Source organism: Kryptolebias marmoratus, linkage group LG2 (genome assembly GCF_001649575.2).
Source record: "Kryptolebias marmoratus isolate JLee-2015 linkage group LG2, ASM164957v2, whole genome shotgun sequence".
In the NCBI taxonomy this organism is placed as follows: Eukaryota; Metazoa; Chordata; class Actinopteri; order Cyprinodontiformes; family Rivulidae; genus Kryptolebias; species Kryptolebias marmoratus.
Window position 1 is genome coordinate 12,945,673 of NC_051431.1, and position 19,478 is coordinate 12,965,150.

General features: G+C 40.1%; 1 protein-coding gene across 1 annotated transcript in view; it reads left to right on the forward strand.

Annotated features, from left to right (window-relative positions):
- Window positions 1-19,478, forward strand: part of rsrc1 (arginine/serine-rich coiled-coil 1) — a gene marked incomplete at its 5' end in the record, with an annotated part of 112,375 nt that overhangs the window by 79,009 nt on the left and 13,888 nt on the right. The window contains 1 exon segment of the mRNA XM_017429030.3: window positions 9,596-9,667. Within this exon segment, the coding sequence (XP_017284519.2) occupies window positions 9,596-9,667 (72 nt within the window).

A 19,478-nucleotide genomic window follows, 5' to 3' on the forward strand; every position in this document is an offset into this window, starting at 1 on the left:
GAGGGGAGGGGGGGGGACGCAGTGAGGCCAGATGAATTACACGTAGGGGGGATCTGACAGGCGGCGTGAAGCTTTGTGATCATTCCAAAGTTCTAATAATCTCTCTCACCTTCTCCATCTCCCCAGTAATGAAAGAGAATAGGTGATTGCACCCCGGGCTATGTTCCCCGCGTAATGACTCCTCCAAAGGCACAGAGCCGCCAAGGAAAAATGAACTTTGAATGAGTGGCGAATTGGCTCTGACAGAGTGATAGACCGTGACACAGATTCTGTGGCAAAACAGACGTAGTGCTAATTGATTATCAATATTTTAAGCAAAGTGATGAAAATAAGCATTAAGAGATGAGAACGAGGGAAGAGATAAGGGAGTGCAGGACGCTGCCTTCAAACGGGTGCTGTCATTTGTCCAATCTTCCTTGTTCTCTCTCTCTCTCTCTTTTGTGTGTCTGTTCTGTCTGCAGTCAGGCTGCCCCCACACCCCCTCCTCACCCACACACACACACCTCTTCTTTGGGTTTTTGTTCATCATATATTATGAGCTGACGTTATAACTCTAATAGTCAAATATGTCCCTAAACTTGTATTCATTTTACAATGTTTTGCTTTGTATACTTTTTTCCTTTGATGGTCTGCTGAATCTTATTAGAACAGCATTAGTCATATTGTCACTTATAGTGAATAATTCAGGGTTAGATTTACATTCTTTTGTATTTTGAAGGAAAATGGGTAACCCACCTTATTTAACTAAATTAATATGAAAAAATACATTAAATCATTAATTACAGTGTTTCTAAACATTAGTTGGTATGCCCATGTACACATACTAAAATATTTAACCCATTGGTCGTAATGTTGACTCCAAAGAGTTGACCAGCTTCTGTGGAGACCACCAAGTTAGTGTTTCTGTTCTGCAGCGTGTGCATATTCCTGTAATGTCGTTAGTTATGCTTGGCCCTGTCGACGCTCCTCTGACCGCCCCGTTGAACTTTCTTGTGTCCGCACTATGAATAGCTTCTCCAATTTACCTTTCATGTGCGGAGGTCCTGATAGATTTAGTCCTATTTACCCTCTTTGCAGCATCCACTGCCACAGCTACACACACACAGACACACACTCACTGGTGTGCCATTACAATGGCGTCCAACAGGCTTTCAGCTTGGGAATTGGAGCCTATTCTTCACCATTCAACACGCACTCTCAAGTGCATTCTTACTGACATAAATGAACAGTTGCAATACGCACACACACCTATGGGGCTGACTCTTTTTTTATTATTATTATTATTTGAGCAAAATAACAATTCAAACTGTTCAAAAAAGAATATGGTAAATATTTTTGTGCTGTTTTTCTGGCAGCAAAGAAGCACTTTTAGAGTCCTAAAGAAAGAAAAGCAATTTCTTCAAACAATTCATGCAAGTGCAAAACAAACAAAACAACTAAGATTTTATTGTAGTTAATATTAACTTTCATTATGCGATTACTTCTAATCTGCAAAACATATTTATGAGCATTTATTAGACTGTCTGTAGCTGTAAATAATATTAGTATCTTAATATTTAGGTGCCATATTGCGATACAAAATGTATATCTAAATATTTTAATTACTGCTCTAAATCTCTGTGTACATGTTAAATTCAACCCTATATTCTATAACGTTTACGAGTGTAATACACCCCTCATATACTACGCCCCTTCATCTGAGTTTTATTATGTGCGGGCAGAAGGAAAACTGTACATATTTGGTGAAATGTGGTAAACCCTTTTATTTTAAAGCAGGTTTCTGCATTAGTAAGTTAAGTCTTTCTTTTATAGTATAGTTTTCAAAGACCTTTAGTTTTTTTCTCTCTCTCTCTCAGCAGATCTTATACAATCAGTTAGTGCTCAGCATATTGGTAGTCTCAGCAACTACCATCCCAAATTTTAGCTTCATATCTGTAAAATTGACTGAGTTATTGGCTAAGATTGCGTTGCTGTGGTTGCAATCTTGAATTGAGTCGACTCCAAAATTGAATCCATTGCAGATGTCAAACCAATGCTCACTTTCTGAGGGTTTCATTACAATCTCTTTATTGATTCAGAAGATATTTTGCTAACAATGCAAACAGATAAACACGGGCAAAAACATGTTTTCTCCACCTTTGCCTTTAGCAACATGCGACAAATATAAGAAACACACAAATACAAGTAAACTAGCAGGCTTTGTTAGCTTGTTAAATAAGTTTGATTTTTGTTATAAAATCCCAAGTTTTATTATGGGGATACTTTTGTGACATGTATATGCAGCCATTTTTATGATAAAACTAGATTTTTAGTGGGGGTTTTTTATTGCAGTCATTGCAGATGTTTTTCTGGGCATATAATATTGTTGAGATTATAATTTAATATAATTTAGGCGTCTTGGTGTTTATATTTAAATTATTTAGGCATCATTTTTTTATATGTAATGATATATCAGCAAGATTTCTTTGTATCTGTACATAAAATCCAACTGTGAGTTACGAAACTGCCCCTGAACAATACATTTGATATTTAAAACTTGTTGGTGTCTAATAAAATCAGATGCAAAGCCACACATGACCAGATTTAGGGTCTTTTGTGTCTTATCATAGATAAAAGCAATTATATTTAACAAGGACACAATTTTTAAAAATCTTAGCTGAAAGAACTGGAGTCTAAATAAATGTTTTCTGACACTTTTGCAACAACTGAATACAAATAAACCAGCAACTACATTTGCTTTGTGTTCTTCCTCAGACTTCCCAAGAGGAAGCACTCTGACAGTGTGACAGGCACACATTCAAACTGACTTTACACCTTTTTGACGTCTAAAACTGTGCGTTTTAAAACCTCGACTGTAAACACTTTCTTGAAAAGCCTGCTGGTAGTGTAGCATTTCCTTGTGATGTAACGACGCACCAGCTGAACACCCCGTTCAAGATAGGAAAGTTGGAAAAAAAAAAACAGGAGTGTTTAAAGGGGAGGAGGTTGGAGGCAAACAGAAAACAACAATGCACATATGACGACATAAAAGAGATTAAAGAGAAGCTACAGAGGCGTAAGCAGGAGAAATTAGAATGTAGAGATAAGGCAGTGTTAAAGTTGGGGGTGAGATGTCATACAGAGGCCCCAGGATACTTAATATTTTACTGTCTGATCCTTGCATTATGGATTTTGTCTGATTGCCCTCTCAAGACCTTTTTTGATGCACACACCCAGCGATGATGGGAAAGTTCTTTCAACAGAACTTTTATATTCATCTTAAAGGCACCTCCACACTCTGACCAAACCAGTAAAATAATTGTACGGCTAACCTGCACACATAGTTTGGTTTTAAGATGTACTGGAACCCCTAAAAAGTAAGACTGATAGTTCCATACTGAAGAGTCACAGTTCAACGCTGATTCGCCTGGTTAGCGATGGAGGTTTACACTCATCCCCAGGTTTTCTGGCGTTCTCCTGTCTGGTTCAGACCCATATCAGAACCCTGGAATACATGTTCTGCCTTTGTCCTGCAAGACAGAATGGCTTCAAGTCACTAAGATGGATCAGGAAGACCAAATTTGTTGCTTTGCTTGTTGCTTGACTCCAGTGTAACCCGTTCTCAACCCCAAATCTCCGGGCCAACTTCGTTCTTAACAGAAAGAAGATCAAGATCCCATTCTGTTGAGGATTAGCGATGTCAGTTTTTCTTCATTACTTCATCTAATTGATAACTGTTGGTTATTTGCTCTAAAGAAGCATAATTAATTCTAACCTTCAAATTTTAGATCAATGGAAAAAAAAGTGTGGTTTAGTCATTTCATAAAGTGATGTTAAATCAGTCTGCAGGATTCTTTTTAAAATAATGAACTGATGATTCAGTAGAAAAATGGTGATTAATGCTTCTCCCAAGGCGTAAAGCAACAGCGAGAGATGGCTAATTTTGGCTCCAGTTCAAACCCCAAAAAAGTACTTCAACAGAGCAGAGGCTGGGAACAGAAATTCTTTAAGTTCCATCTATTGTGTGTGTTTTATTATTCATCCAGCTTAAAATTAGTATCAGTTTTATTTTCAGTATGCAGAGGAGTAAACTGGAGTGTTCTTTCTTTCTTTTCCTTCTTGTAATTTGATGTAATCTCAGCATGGCCACTGGAAAGAAAGTGCATATTTAAAGCCCAGGTGTTGGGGAGGCCGCTTTGAATTTGAACAAAACAAACCTTTCATGAGCCAAGTTCTGTCATTTTCCAATATTGTTTCAGACAGAATTTCTAAGCAGGGGAAGTATAATTTCTTCACACATTAAAATGAAACCATTCGGAGTGTCACTCTGACTCCAGTGCAGAGATCAGACCGTGTTACAACTCAGAGGCTGTGCTCAGCACGTATGCCTGGCTCCTTCATTTAGACATTAATTAGACTCTGAAGCATCCATTACACCTAAACAGTAGAAGACTTAATTGATGTACCCCGCAGCATCACAATATAGAAAGCTTTTCAGACGATTTCAAATGAATAATTGATTGATTTTGTAAGATATCTCTCTCTAATTGTTTAGTTTGTGAATATTTCATGGATGTCATTAATTCAGCTTGATGACTGAAAAAATGCAAGGACGATTTATTTCTCCAAGTCATTTTTAAAAGGGAAAAAAAAAATGTTGTTTTGTGAACCGATAACAATTTAATATCTCTCTGGGTTTTTTTTTTTTGTTTCATTTGTCTGGAGACTTTTAGACTGCACACAAGTTATTAAATTTCATTATCTGCTGCTACGTTCCACCTTCATGGATTTTTAGAGAATCTTGTGCCTAAAATCTAATTCCTTATGTTTCCTCTTATGTCAGCGCTTTCTGTCTGGATGTCCCAAATCGAATTATACTTAACAGTTAGAAGATCTGTTTGAACATGTTTTGATGCAGCCATGCACGGATCCACAGGCCACCTGGATCTAAACACAAACACACTGACGATTTAAACCTGGCTGCCTCCTCCGGCTTGGGCTGTCTGTGTAGTGCGCCACCCAGTGGGGCTTCAGGGTACCGTTTCTTTCCTTTTATCCATTTAACCTCGGCACCTGCAGTTGTTTCTTCATAATCCTCACAGAAACAAGCTTCCTATTTTAACTAACAGAAATGTTGAAAATAAAGTTTGTTTGCGGCACTTTTCGAGGTTAATTCCTAATGAGCTCAGCTTTGCTCGTCGTTGCTTGTGCTGTACACTAAACAGCAGCAGCTTTAGGGTAAAAACAGAAAGCTGTAATATTATGAGATAGTAGAGTATGCCTCATTTTAGAATAAGCTTAAATTTTCACTTTTCTAGCAGCTTTCTGTGCAAATAAAATGTGTAAGTTGGTTTTCTGCGAAGTTTTAAGGTGTTGTAGCGAGTAGAACAGATTAAAAAAAGAAATGTAAAATTTGTTTTTGCTTCTGTTTTATGTCATTTCTCCACCAATTCATTGCCCATTTCACCTATTAAATGTCAGGTTGTGCGATCACCTGTCTGTCAGACAAACCCCAGTGTTAGTTTTTTTGTGCTCTCTTTCATCCTTTCAGAAACGTTCCTCATCTGTGTGTCGACTCTTCTGTCTATCTGTTTGCCTTATCTTCCAATCCGTCTTGCTCTTATTTATTTATTTATACACATTCTTATTGTCTTAGCTGCCTCTCTGGTATTCAGTGTTGGTTGGAGGCCCGGCTGCCGAGCTTTACTGTAAAGTGCTCAGCTGATTGGAGGGGACAGTTTTCCGATGGTGCTGCGCTGCCTCTAATATTCTGTTTGTCGTTGGGTGGGAGGCTGATTTATCATGCCTCCTCTCCTGCTGACATTCAGATTCACTTTGATTGGCGGCTGGACAGAATGACACCCGGTGCTGCCGACGCAGGCTTCAGCACATGTGCTTAAAGACACGCTCATACGTGATGTTATCTGCAGGTGTAGAGTGGAAATGAACATGCTTTTATTTAGACACGGACTCGCTCATAAATTCGCACAAATTCTCAGACAGCTGGATAACTGCTGACGTGTCCTGCAAGTTTATAAGTGTTGCATTAAGTGTATTGAATAACCTGGACAGACTTATATGCTTTCAGTGTTCTTTTATCCGGTCATATGATAGCCTTTCTCACTTCTAATACTCCCTGTACCCTGCCTGAGGCCTGAGCTGTCGCACTTTTGCATTAAATAACCACCACCACCTCACATCCCTCCTTAATAACTCTATAACTCACCTCAGCCTTAGATTTAATTGCTTATCTGTTTGTAAACGTATTAACCCTGTGCTGTATCTGTTCTGCTGCCATCCCGGGGGCCCGACAGGCTTCTCTGACTGCTGTACCTTACATCCAATGAATAGTCCTTCTCTGAGCGGTAATAGGGAATCAGCATCGTAGCAGCAAGCATTGGCGGCGTGTAAGAGATAAATCAGATTGGGGGTCTTGCTTTGCCAGTTTATTGAATCTAAATTGCGTGCGCGCTTGGCCCCCGCCGGCCCTACACGGCCCATCCATCTCCCGGCTGATAATGGAGCGGGCCCGATTCCACCTGGTGGGAGCATTATTACATTTCCCCCTCTAACGAGACCCAGCTAATCCTGCCAAGGGAGGAGGACAGAAGAGAACGAAAGGAGAGAACAAGAGAAAAAAAGAAGAGAAGTGAGGAAAAAAACGTTGGTGGAAGAGGTGAAGAAGGAAGTAGAGAATTGTTAGAAGAGAAGATTCTGTGAAGAAAAAAAAACAAAAAACTGATCCATCCTGGCAGCCTGCCTCTGCCTCCCACTCTTCCCTCTTTCTCTCATTCTCACTTTTCCTTCTCTCTGTTGCTGTGCGCAAAACATCTTCCAGCGCCATCAGAGCTACATGGCCCCTGGGCCCCTGAGCTGCAATTACACTCATAATCACAATGTGATTTCACTGACGCTCTCCGCCTCTTCCCGCTGCCATCCCTCCTCTTTCTCTCCGCCCCTGCAGCCAAGACTGAACGAAGTCTAAATGAAGTGAAAGGCCTCTCCTCTCACTAACACCCGGCCGTTTATTACCCACTTTAATAAAAGTCCATCACAGAATTATCCTACAATGAACTGAAGCCACTCAGTTGCTAAGAAATATACTTCCAATAAGCAGCTTCTGCTCACAGACAAGTACAGTTGTTGATTATTGACCTCCACCAAGGAGGTATATGTTTTCGCTAGCGTTTGTTTGTTTGTCTGTGCACAAGATTACTCAAAGTAATGAATGGATTTTGATGACATTTTCAGGAAATGCTGAGGTTGTCACAAAGAGCAAATGATTAAATTTAGGTGGTGATCAGGATGACGATCGGGTTCCTACAATTTTTTTAATGACCCTATGGCCTAGGCGAATGTTTGAGTTCCTCAACATAGTGATGACATCATCATCATGGGAGGAAGTCATTGATCAGTCCCATCATGACATTGAAATGATAATGGGTCTTGGCGGAGGTTTGTGCTCTCAGAGTGCTTCTAGTTTTCAAATGCTTTTTACAACAGAAATGTTAACAGGCTTTTCATGAAAGCACAAAGAATCATCTTGCCTAATTTTTTTGATATTTTTTTTAAGTTAATCTTTTTGTTAAAGCACTGCTCCTTATTGATGTAATTAAATCACATCCCTGGCTCAGCGCTCAGGCTTACTTTCATTGTTTTGAGGGGGCAGGAGCCCCGGGAGGCAGTGCACTGATGAGAGATGGATAAACAGTTTGAGTTGCTACTATCGCCCTCAGGCACAGTGTACTGGAGAGATGAGCAAGAGAAGGAAGGGAAGGCATAAAAAAAAATAGGGTGGAGTGGGATAGGGCAAAACAGAAGGCGAGAAGCATGTGAGAGGATAAAAGAACCTGTTGGAAGTTGGGGGGGTAAACATGCAAAGGGGGAAAAAAGGCGACAAATCGCTCCTGTTGTTTGTGTACGAATTTTTTTTGTGCACTCAGGCGATGCTTTGGCTTGTCTGGTTCCCTTGCTATCCTAGCTCCTCCTTTATCGTACATGGCCCACATCTATCTGCCTGTCTCCCCCCCTCCTTCTGCTCCATCACTCCTCCAACACAGCTTCGTCTCCTACCTGTCTCGCGGTAGCCCAGAGCAAAGAGTGAGCTGAAAACTAGGAGTTCATTCACACACACACACACGCGTGCGCACACACACACAAATGCATCCAGATACTCAAATACATACATCTGCATACAAAGGAGAAAACTCATGACTGTATTTATAAAGATGTGCAGGATGGTTCTGATTTGACAGAATGCAACAAACACAAACTTATTAGATTGTGACGGTTAAAGCCAAAACAAACACACACTCACACACACACTAACCAGCCCCCTTCACTGAGGGAGGTTGAAGAAGGTTCAGTCATCCATGTAGAGTCATTGTTGGTAAAGATGCGGAACCTCCAGACTTAACCAGCCGTAACAGCAGTGTGACGGCTTCTTTGTCTACGCCAATTACCGAACAAAAACCAGCAGCGCAGTCAGTCACACAACCCTATGGCCCTCTGCATCCAAAAACACACAAACGCATACATGTTTACTTTCAGCACAAACTCTGACTCTGTGCACAGAACACATGTGTCTGCAGGCATCTTGAGAGGTGCAATAAACCCCATTTGGACACCCACATTTGTGCAGGCAGCCTAAACAGGCTGTAAGCACTCACAAACACTTACACCCACTCTTATATTGTATTAACCAAAACAGTGCAGTGCTCTCCTTCTCCCCTCTCTTTACTCGTCATCTTGTTCCCTTCAGCTCTCCCCCTCCCCCCTTCTTCTTTTTTTTTTTTTTCTCAAAGTTTTAACTCATTAAGTGTAATGATATTGGAGACTCAATTTTACATAGCTCACTCATCAACCAAGTGAGATAGCAATAAAGGCGAATGGCTCCGCTGAGGCCCTAACACTGCAAAATAAATGATGCGCCGCAACGGAAATGTAATTAATTTAGAGGCAGTATTGATAGTCCTGCCATACACGGTATTATATTTTTTAATGTGGCTTAACGTCTTGATTATTCAGGGGGAAAAAAGGTGGCGGAAAAGTGAGCAGAGACAACGCGGTTCATGATGAGACACGCTTAAAATGCCCTGACGAGTGTTTACTCCCGCTGCCTCACTTTCTCTTAAGCTTTTCATTATACCGAGACGATAAACACCTCTCAGGAAGAAACGCTGACTTTACAGGGATATAAATGAAAAGCAGCCAGGGGTGCTTGCCTGGTAGGGAGAGGAGGGGAAGGCATCATGTATGTTTTTGGTGGATTTTTACCATTTACTGTTTGTGTAAAAATGAATCCTCTGAGAATTATCTTCATTCTCTGCAATGATTTTGTTTTTACACAGTGCCAAACCTTCCCTAAAACGCTTTAAATAAATGTTTATCCAAACAATCTGCATTATATCTTGAAAAATAGTCAATTTTTTTTTTATATTTTAGCACAGCTGTTAAGTTGTATTACAAAAATGTGATTCAATAATAAGAATTAAATCATCCAATGCCTTTATTTCCCCCTAAAATTATGATACTTTTGATTACAGAATCATAATAAGGAATGGCTGAAGACTGGATTTGATCCTAACTCGGCTGTTTTTGTTGTTTCCCTTTTCAGCTAAAACAGATGAGGTTCTGAAGGCCAAAGTAGCCAAGAGAGAAGAGGAGGCCCGGAAGAAGCTTGAGGAAGGTAAGTGATCAGATTGTACTTTCAGGCCTGATATTTATGATATATAACCATTCAACCCAATCCACTTTTTACTGCATGGTCAGGCAGAATAACAAAAACAAAACAAACTTTAAAATGTAGCACAAAGACTGAAAACTATATTTGTTGGCAAGAGAAAAAGTAAATTAAGCAAAGTGTCTTTAGGTTTAGATTTTGTTCTTCTCCATCAGTGTTAACAGTCTATAAACAAAACAAACTGAGCTCTTTTTACGATCACCAAAAAATGAGTGAGATCAAGTTTTTGCTGAATGAAACAAAAGTGAAAACTTGTTACAGACACATTTTACAAAGCTCCCGTTGTTTTATAGAAGCTAACAGGTTACAACAGAGTGAAGAACAAAAAAATGCAAAAGATGCTCCTGTTTCACATCTCATTTAATCGCTGCATACGCTTCTGATCTAATATGTTTAGGTTTAGAATAACAGCCTACGTCTGGTACACGACAGATCTACTTTCACATTTCATCTACACTTTGCTAACCATGAACTCCTCGACGCTGATTACGCTCTGTAGGTTTTATTAAGACGGCTGTAATCTACATAAAAATTCAAACAGAAAGGAACAAATGTTTTTAGGATTGCAGGCAATAAATTCAGCAGAACCCATCCACTGACGCCAGGATTGCTAACACACTCACACACACACACGTGCACTCAAAGATTATCTTAATGCACATTTGAATAAAGTCAAGAGTAATTTGCAGTGGATGTCCTAACTGTAATAAAAGTCCTTAGATAGAACAATGACCTGACCCCCTTTTACTGCCCAGAACATGAAATAAGTGAGCCTATCCACTGTGCTGTTATCATGCTGTGTGCATGCACTGTAATTTATTCTAGTGTGTGTTTGTGTTCGTCTCTTTGTGTAATTTTTTTGTGTTTTCACGGACAAACGCGCGGCAGCGTGACCTTTAAAGTTAGCTGACCTTTTAGCCAAATGAAAGTCCAGCTATCAGAAACTAATTAGCCCTGCACTTTTGCTTTAGTCCCCCTGTTCTAGGAAGAATTGATTCCCCATTTCTCTCGTTTTTTCATCCTGTTTTGTTTTTGTCTTATTTTGCCAGCCTGTTTGTCATTCACAATGACGGTTTTTCTTCTTCTTGGTCTCAGTTCTCTGTATCTTTCTTGCTTGTGTTTCCTGTTTTGGGTCGTTTGTCACACATTTTCTCTTTCTATCCTCTTCCATGTTTCCATGTCGATTATTTTAATCTTTCTCCAGCTCTCAGTAACTTTTTCTCAGTTCCTTTACACATCTCTGTAAATAACACTGCCAAAGTCATGACTAGATCCTATGCTTGGAGCAACGTTCAAGTTCCTGGTTAAAAGCCACATTTTGCTCTGCACCCACTGTTCATTTAGTGTGTGGAGCAAAAAAAAAAGGTTGTTGTACACAGTTTATGCAAACACTACCTCGGAGGATGGTCATCTTATTTTTTCTTTCCCTTCACGAGGACACATGAAGTGAGTCCAGAAAAGCAAGTCAAAGTGGCCCTCGTGGCTTCTTTGTCAAGGCAGCGAGTGAAAGCCAGTGGCACAGTCAGAAATACATGTTTGAACAAGTAGAATCAGCTAGCTCCATCCTCTTCTGCCCTTCCTTCCAGCACAACGAAAATGGAGGAGTTGGACCACTGCTGATGCTAAACAGCAGATCACCAGGGGTTTCCTGATTCCCTGCAGGGCCTCTCAGAGGTCAGCACAGCTGCAAAGTTTTCACTTGAACTGCTAAGTCAACCAAAATGAGAAAACCTTTTAAAGAGAACGAAGGGGAGAAGTGAAGAACACTACCACCTACACTCCTCGTTCATAAATAGATCCACGTCCTAGACTGGCAATGTGTTAGAGTTAGCTTAGCCCTAATCGAAACCACTGAGATCTGATTCATGTGGATGCTATAATATGCAAGCTATTATTGTAGCGAACTGTGGCCACATACTGCCGAGCCCTGAGAGAAGAGTGAGGGTTTTTTTTTATCAGCAAGGTTTGCTGAGAGAGAGGAAGAAGAAGATCAATAACTGGCCCTGTGGTCATCAGTTAACAAAGTAGTCAGTGCTTAAAAGAAGTGTTTGGCTCTTTGGTTAAGGGCAGCCAGATGATGCTAGCAGTTGAAAAAGGAAAAGTGTGATATGAAAGGGGGTGAGAATGAGAAGAGTGGATGACTCCTTTGTTAGTTGCATGCCTTGTTTAGGCTATTAAAGCCCAGAAATGCTGTTTGTTTGCCCAAGGGTCTTTTCGCTAACATGGTGAGCCCTGCTATAATAAGATGAACTGACTGCCAGCATCACACAGTTGGTTTGTGTGGGGTCTACTGTCGACTGGTACTAGACCAAAGACTCTGTAGACACTGTAAATGAGAGGACTGTATGAACAGCTTGCAAACAGTTATCTCAACCTTAATGTTATCTTTTCGCATTTGATGCCTGTTCTGCATTAGGTGTACTGCTCCTGTTATCATGTTTACCCCTTCCTCCATTTTAAATACCTTTTTTTTTTTACTGGTTTGTGTGTGTATAAAACACATTTCATTTGTAATATGTTAAACTTCATAATCTTCTGATGTCTTAACAGAAGTGAAATGATCCAGTCAGTGAAGCAATGGTTGACTGAGCATAACACAACGAAGGCATGAATTGGAAAATACACTGGAGGACAATTCAATCAATCTGCCATTTACTCTCTCAATAAAGCATTATGTCAATATAGTGTCAAAAAACATGCCCATAGTATTTTCCTGCATTAATCATAGTTTGCAAATTGAAATAACATGTTCTGGCCTTACACATCATCTGAAATGTGGTGAATATCTGTTATTCATCCTGTATGACAAGGAAATATTCAATAACTCTTTGGGTCCAATAAGATGCATTTTACTTTTTCCAAATTCCATTTATTCAAAATTCTCTTTCTTTCTATTTTGATTTTTGTAGGTTCCATGCATTATGATGTAAAAAAAACTCACTTATAAAACTTTTTACCCAAAACCAAAGCATCATAACATCATTTTGCATATACAAGTTGAGGTACTTACCAATGTAACTAGGAATAATAGAGTTAGATATAAAAACAATGGAATAGAAATTTTAAAAACATGTCTATAATTTAGAGCGTTCTGTAATTTAGCTTGTTTCAGTCTTCATGTAAGTCCTCTTTTTTTCTTTAGTATTCAGTTAAGGGGCTGCATATAAGCCAATTGCTGTGAAAACTGGTGTCAAATGCTTAATAACCTCAATTCATTAGCACATGCTACTTGAAAAGACCCAAACACACACACACAGTCATTGCAGTGATCTTGTGAAGTCTAGGTCTTGGTGTGCCATTTATGAGGCTCTGACACGACCATCTTTTCATCTGAGCAGTCATTCTGCAAAATACAGAATTATGTAGATATGGATTGGACACTAGCCTATAGCCTGCAGATGGTATCTTAGCCCCGAACCTGTTCTGTCCCCATTACCTCAAACCACCACCAGATTGGGAGATCATATATTTTAATGAGACGTATAATAGCTCTTTAACCCATATCATTAGGGGAATATAGTATACCTACCGTTTGCTCTTTTGGCTGTTAAACGAAAGGACTGTTTCCCTAATTACGTGGTGTGTAGGACAGGTCATGGGTTGGGTGTGTACCTGCGTGTGTGTGTCTGGATGTGTGTGTCTGTGTTCAGGAATTGTATGACCATTAAATATTCAACCGCAAGCCCCCCCCCCTCATTCTCGACCCAGCATCCATTAACGCCTCATCACCGTTTAACTAGCTCTGTTGTCAATCACCTCAGGGCCTCGGCTGAAACAGAAAATGTCTGGATCTGGTTTCTTGCCTGACTGGCCCAACATTAAAATAATAATAAATAAAAAAATCACACCCTTGCTATCTGATGTATAACTTAGTCAAAGACAATTAAATATAATTGGGATATTGTTAGGGTGAGTGTCTCTGCACCATCATTTGTTTGAATGCTTGACAAAATAATTTATCAGTCAGCTAAAATTTGTTTACATGCAATACAAATGTGGGTGTTTGTGCTGTTAGTAAATAATGCGATCCATTTTTAATTGAAAATAATAACTTATCCATGGATAACAAGCCCTTGTATAATCTACAACCATATCCCTTCAGTTCTGGCCTATCTTGGCTGTAATAAAAGACAGGAAATGAGAGGCAAGTGAGAGTGGTGGCTTGGACATTGATGCTTAATGTAATCTGCCTTGAAATCAAATTATTTGACCTGGAAAGCCTAACAATACAAAACTCCTGCCAGGCTGCTGTTAAATATTTAGCGAGTGCCTGTCATGAATACAAATGGAGCGCAAATTAGAATCTACAGGCGCGTGACCCCCATATCACACCCGGGGTGCATGGGGGGGGGGGGGCTGCCTCTGCTTTAAATGTTTTAATTACTGGGGCCACAGTGTGGCGTGCCACACTACCTCACCGATCTGCATCGCTTGAAGGACAAGCAGCGAAATTCAGCTGCTGGTAAACATGATCAACCCGGTGTTCAGGATCTCATTGCATTAGTTAAAGCACAATGATTCGGTTAGCAGATTGTGTGTATGACACCATATTATAGTTCCAGGCGTCCCCACTCAGGATCGACAATATACTGTTTTTAAACTGTGTACTTTTTTATGGCTATATGATCCACCTTTAGGCTCGAGGGAAGCTCTGTATTGCTCTTGTGCACTCTGCGCTGAAGAAAGATCCGTCTCACTGATTTTGATGTAATAAAATCTGGTTTGTATCGACTGGGTATTGATTAGTGGAGCTGGCCTCATCTCCTGTCGTTACTTCAGATAAATGGCCTTATTTGTTGTGTTATTATGTTCAACACAATCATGCCAGGAACAGTCAGAGGAGTATTGAACCGACACTTCATTGGCTTCGTGGGTTCTATTTGTTCCAGGAATTAAAGGATGTTTTCTGCCAGTATTGTGCTGCATGGAAAGTGGGAAAGAGAGCACACTGACAATCAATTACACCATCACTTTCAAGGTCTTTTTAAAAAACATTTTTCTTAAAGACGGTCCTACTGAAGAAGAGTCCATGTTTTTTTTTATTTTTATCCCGCCTAAATCACGACTGATTTATAGATGAATAGTGCCTCGGACTAAGTCTAGCTATCCTTCTTTTTATTTTCTCTTCTCTCCTTCCTATTCATTCAGGTTTGTGGTTCCCCCCACGTTGAAATGATTAGTTATGCATGGCTTGTAAGCACTGAATCAGAGTTATGGTCCCCAGGGAAATAAATTTGGCAGAAAATCAGTGTGAGAAGATTTAATTATCACGAGGAGACCTTTTTTTTTTCCTTGCCTTGGCCCACTGAAGCCCAAACTCCTTTCCTCTCTTTTTCTCTTCCGTTCTGTGCTCATCTCCAAACGCTGCAGCCAAAAAAGCCCCGGCATCCGCACTGCACGCCAGCCCCCTCCTTGCCTTCCTTCTCCCCCCAATTTGTTTCATTGCGCCATGATAAGCCAAGCAATTACTGCTTTATTGATTTTTCATCACTGCAAATTTAAAGCTGATTTTCCTTTTCCCCCTACAACTCGCTTCCCCTTTCCTCCCCTAGAAATGGCACAGCAAGGTGATTAGTTGACCCCCTGTCCTATGCGCTGCTGACCCTGTGAACGTGTGGCAGTGAATGCCGAATTCTAGTGACCCCATTTGACCCAGTGTTGTCCCGGGGTAATGGGATGCTGATGCTTCTTGGTGTAGCTGTCACTTCTGCAGCTATGCTGCCTATAGCTTGATAATTTCTATTAAGATATCTATGGAATGAATGTTTGAGTTGATGGCAGCTGTGCTATCTATGGCATAAGCCGGATTACTCAGAAATTGACCGTGCATGCTTTCACTCCGTCTTCATTCGGGTCAAGTAGGCAGATGATTGACAGCAGCCTTTTACCTTCTGTGATTGGTAATCGTTTCCAGGGTCACCCTTATCAATTAACCTGCTGCCAGTAAACAAGTGTACGTTCAGCAACTTCGCACTGAGTCACCAGCTTAATAGATTTTCCACATATTTCCTATTCATTCTGTTTAGGTTAGAATACGGCATCACATACAGAATGAGAACATCTTTTATAAGATGAGGATGTGACATGTTATAATTAGATATTAATAATGGAAGTTGTTGCATTTTTGGAAGCGAAAGATGAAACATCTAAATCCAAAATTTAATTTTGATAAAATTATAGGAATATGTTATTACCAGGTTGATAATTGATGACATTTTGTTGCTCAACTGAAACATTGTCGTTATTTGGAAGTGAGTGCAACACAAACACACTCGTGCAGGTGTGTATCTGGACATGATCACACACAGCAATAGGGTGATAGCTCAGGCTGACAGGGTGGTCAGACTGCTGCAGGTCAAAGTGGTGGCCATGTGGTGGTCCGGACAAGATGTGCCATGTGACACCAGAGGCCACATAAGAGACTGTTAATTAGTGATGCAGTAAAAACCTATTAAATTTACCTCCTTAGTAAAACCTATATCTTATTTGTTCGTGTTTATTTGGATTCTTCCATACTTTGAAGTATTGTACTTCTTTTACTGTCAGTATAGACTTTAAGCCATGTTTGTTGAGAAATAATGCAAATGACACGTTTTTAAAGCTGATAAATGACAGACTGATCAGGAGATGTAGTTTGTTTTTTGTTTAATATGAAACTATACGTAGAAAACTGTGTGTAGAGCGTGCAGTATTTGTATCTGTGCTGTGGCAAAAACATTTCCTATTCAGCTAGTTTTTGTTTTTACAGAATTTTTTTTAATTATGCAAAACTACAAAAATCATTACACCAATAATAATTGACTACATATAAACTGATATTTACTAGGAGCTGGGCTTGACGTTCAATAACTGAGTGCTGTATGTTACATGTCTAAAGCACTTTCAATGAAACTGATAGAAAAAGAACTGTTTTATGTTGCCACGTCTGGTTTTAAAAAAAAAAAGGGAATAAAATAAGTCTTCCTTATTTGTATTTTGTCCCAGCCTGTAGTTCACTAACAGAGAGCCATGAAGCATCACTTGCAGCTGACAGAAATAAAACTTCTCAGGACTGACTGGACATTTCACTCAGTCATTCGTGCATATTCTTCCTGTAATTTAGACCAAGAAGGAGATTGATTTTTAGTGTAGAGTTGTAGATTTTCCTCCAAATGATAGTGTCACTTTTGTCTTATTTTGCATGATTCCCTCCAGTTCGGCAGAATAAAAAAAAAAAAGAGTAATGCGTTGCTTGCTGCCGAAGTTATTAGTCCACAACTGAGGTCAGAAGAGGAGGAAGTGGGGGAACATTTGCCTAATTAATTACTACTCAGACACACTCTACTGCTCTCAAACACACACATACACTGCCATGACCTTTACTTATATAGTTTGTAGCTGCCACACACACAGGACTCTCTGTGCACACACACAGACCCTGTCAGAGGCCAGCAGAGTTAAAGGGAGAATCAATTACAACTCAACTAAGGAGAAAGAGTTTCTTTCTTGATGGCTACATGTCAAGAAGACTGTAGGTCATGAGGTGTGTGTTTGCCTACGTGTGTGTGTGTTGGTGTTCACGTGTTAATGTTTGTTAAAATCGGGTGTGTATCCAGGATTCTGATTACATCATTTTCATTTTAAAGACCTTGCTCCAATTAAGTAATTAGTTGCTTGGTGTTTCTCTAATTATAGAGTTGTTCGTGAAAGAGCTGCTGACCAGCCTGGGATCGAAAAATGGAGACCGCTGCACTTTTTCTTACGCACACATTCTGCACACACACACACACACACATTCAATACACGTACACGCAGCCGGGTTTAAAATCAAGTTAATGCAGTCAAATGCTTGTTATTTCTGGTAAAGGGCAGAGCGGACGCTGTATTTCTCATCACACTAAAACAGGACTGTGCTTAATAAAAAGCCTTAACAGTTACTGTGCACTTCAGAATAAATTTATACTGACTTCCCTAAAGTTTTCAGGCGATTCTTCTTTTCCCAACAAGATCATAAAGCCAGTAGAGATTTTGATAAAGCGGGACTAATGTGAAGCAAAATTTAATAATGTTAGGAATCCCGCCAGTACGCATTTGAAAACGGTCAACGCAGAAAGTGGCCGTGGATCTTGAACGTCTCACCACTCAGCCTGTGAAAGCGTCACCGTTTAATGAGATTCTGTGATGCTGCCCAGACTCGGGACGTCGGCTAACACTCATGCTACTCCCTTTTTCCTCTTTCTCACAAACACACACAAGCGAAAGAAGCACACCCAGGTGGTTTTGGTTAGCTCTTTGCAGTTATAACTGTGCAGACAGGTCAGCAGTGAGGACGTAGGGTCCTTAGCATAGATTATAGTTTCAAGCTTGTAAACCAAAAATATATACCGATTTTTCGACCTCTGGTTTTAGCTACAGACATACAGTAGTTTCCAAATAGGTTTTATTTCTCTTGCAATAAAAGCATTAATTATCTTCATGGAAGAAACGGTCACAATGTCAAAAACCCCATGATGAATGGTAATTTAGTACCCAAATGATAAATGTTTGATATTTTTTTGTTTACAACAGTTTCAGTGTTGAGTCTAGTCATAGCCATCATTTAGACTTGAATATCTTTGAATAAATTTAGATCACATTTAACCCAAGCAGCTTACTCTTTATAAATTTTATACCACACAAACAACCGAAAATATGTCAGACAGATCAAAGTCTGTAAATCAAGCAAAAATGCAAAAGAGCACATCAGCACTGATTGGAGGAAGTTGCTTCATAGTGCGAACATGAAATATTATTCTTGATAGATTGATGCTTGGAGGATTGGATGGACCAGTTTCTTGTGTCTCGTCTCATGTTGTCTTACACAAAAGGAATCTAAATGCATACATTTAATCTCAGTAGCAGGATTGTTCAGTGTGCCTGGGGTCATTTAGGGGAAGAAAGTAAAGAGGGCAGACGAGCAGAACGGGACCGAGTTACAGAAGTCAGAGAAGTGGAGCGTAGGGAGGGATGGAGCAGAGATGCGGATGGTGATACCCAAGCATGGCGCGTGGCTGCCATGTCACCCTGTCATTAGCAGGTTGTTTGGGTCTTTAATTCATCATTCAGACCTTTATTGACTGCAGAGTGGGAGATCACTATCAGCAGGAGACACTACAAAAGTGTGTGTATTTGAGACACTCAGTCACCAGCTGCTCCTCATTTCCTGATGCCAACCAGATATCTCATAAGATCATTTACGCATATCTGCTGGGGTCAATGAAGACTCGAGGCAACGTTTTGACTCTATTCTAAAATGTGATCATATGTGATATTCCAGTTCCATCTAAAGTGTTACTCTAAGGAGGTTTCAGTAAGAAAACTGAGGATTAGTGATGTGTGTCAGGCTTTGATGATTGTGACAGGAGTTGACAGAACTCCACTGAGACCATTTGACACTGATAAGAAGGTGAACACCACATGGGATCATTTGGTCTCTGTATGTATTACGCTGCATCGAGGATCGTTGCGAGAACATAGGCTATAGAAACATGCAGCTTTTTAAGGGGGGGTGGCTGTATTATATAAGTCACTGTGTATTGTGTGTGTAGTCTCGTGGGAACTCACATTAGACTAGCTTAGCCACCTGCTCTGTCATTTGACATCACCCTGCTCACACTCCAAGTTACAAACACATACATACATGTACGGACACTCCTTGGGGACAGACTCTGGACATCTGGCTCGGCCTGGTAGAATTTTCTTTCATTTTGTGTGATCTGTTGACCCGCACCCCCCCCCC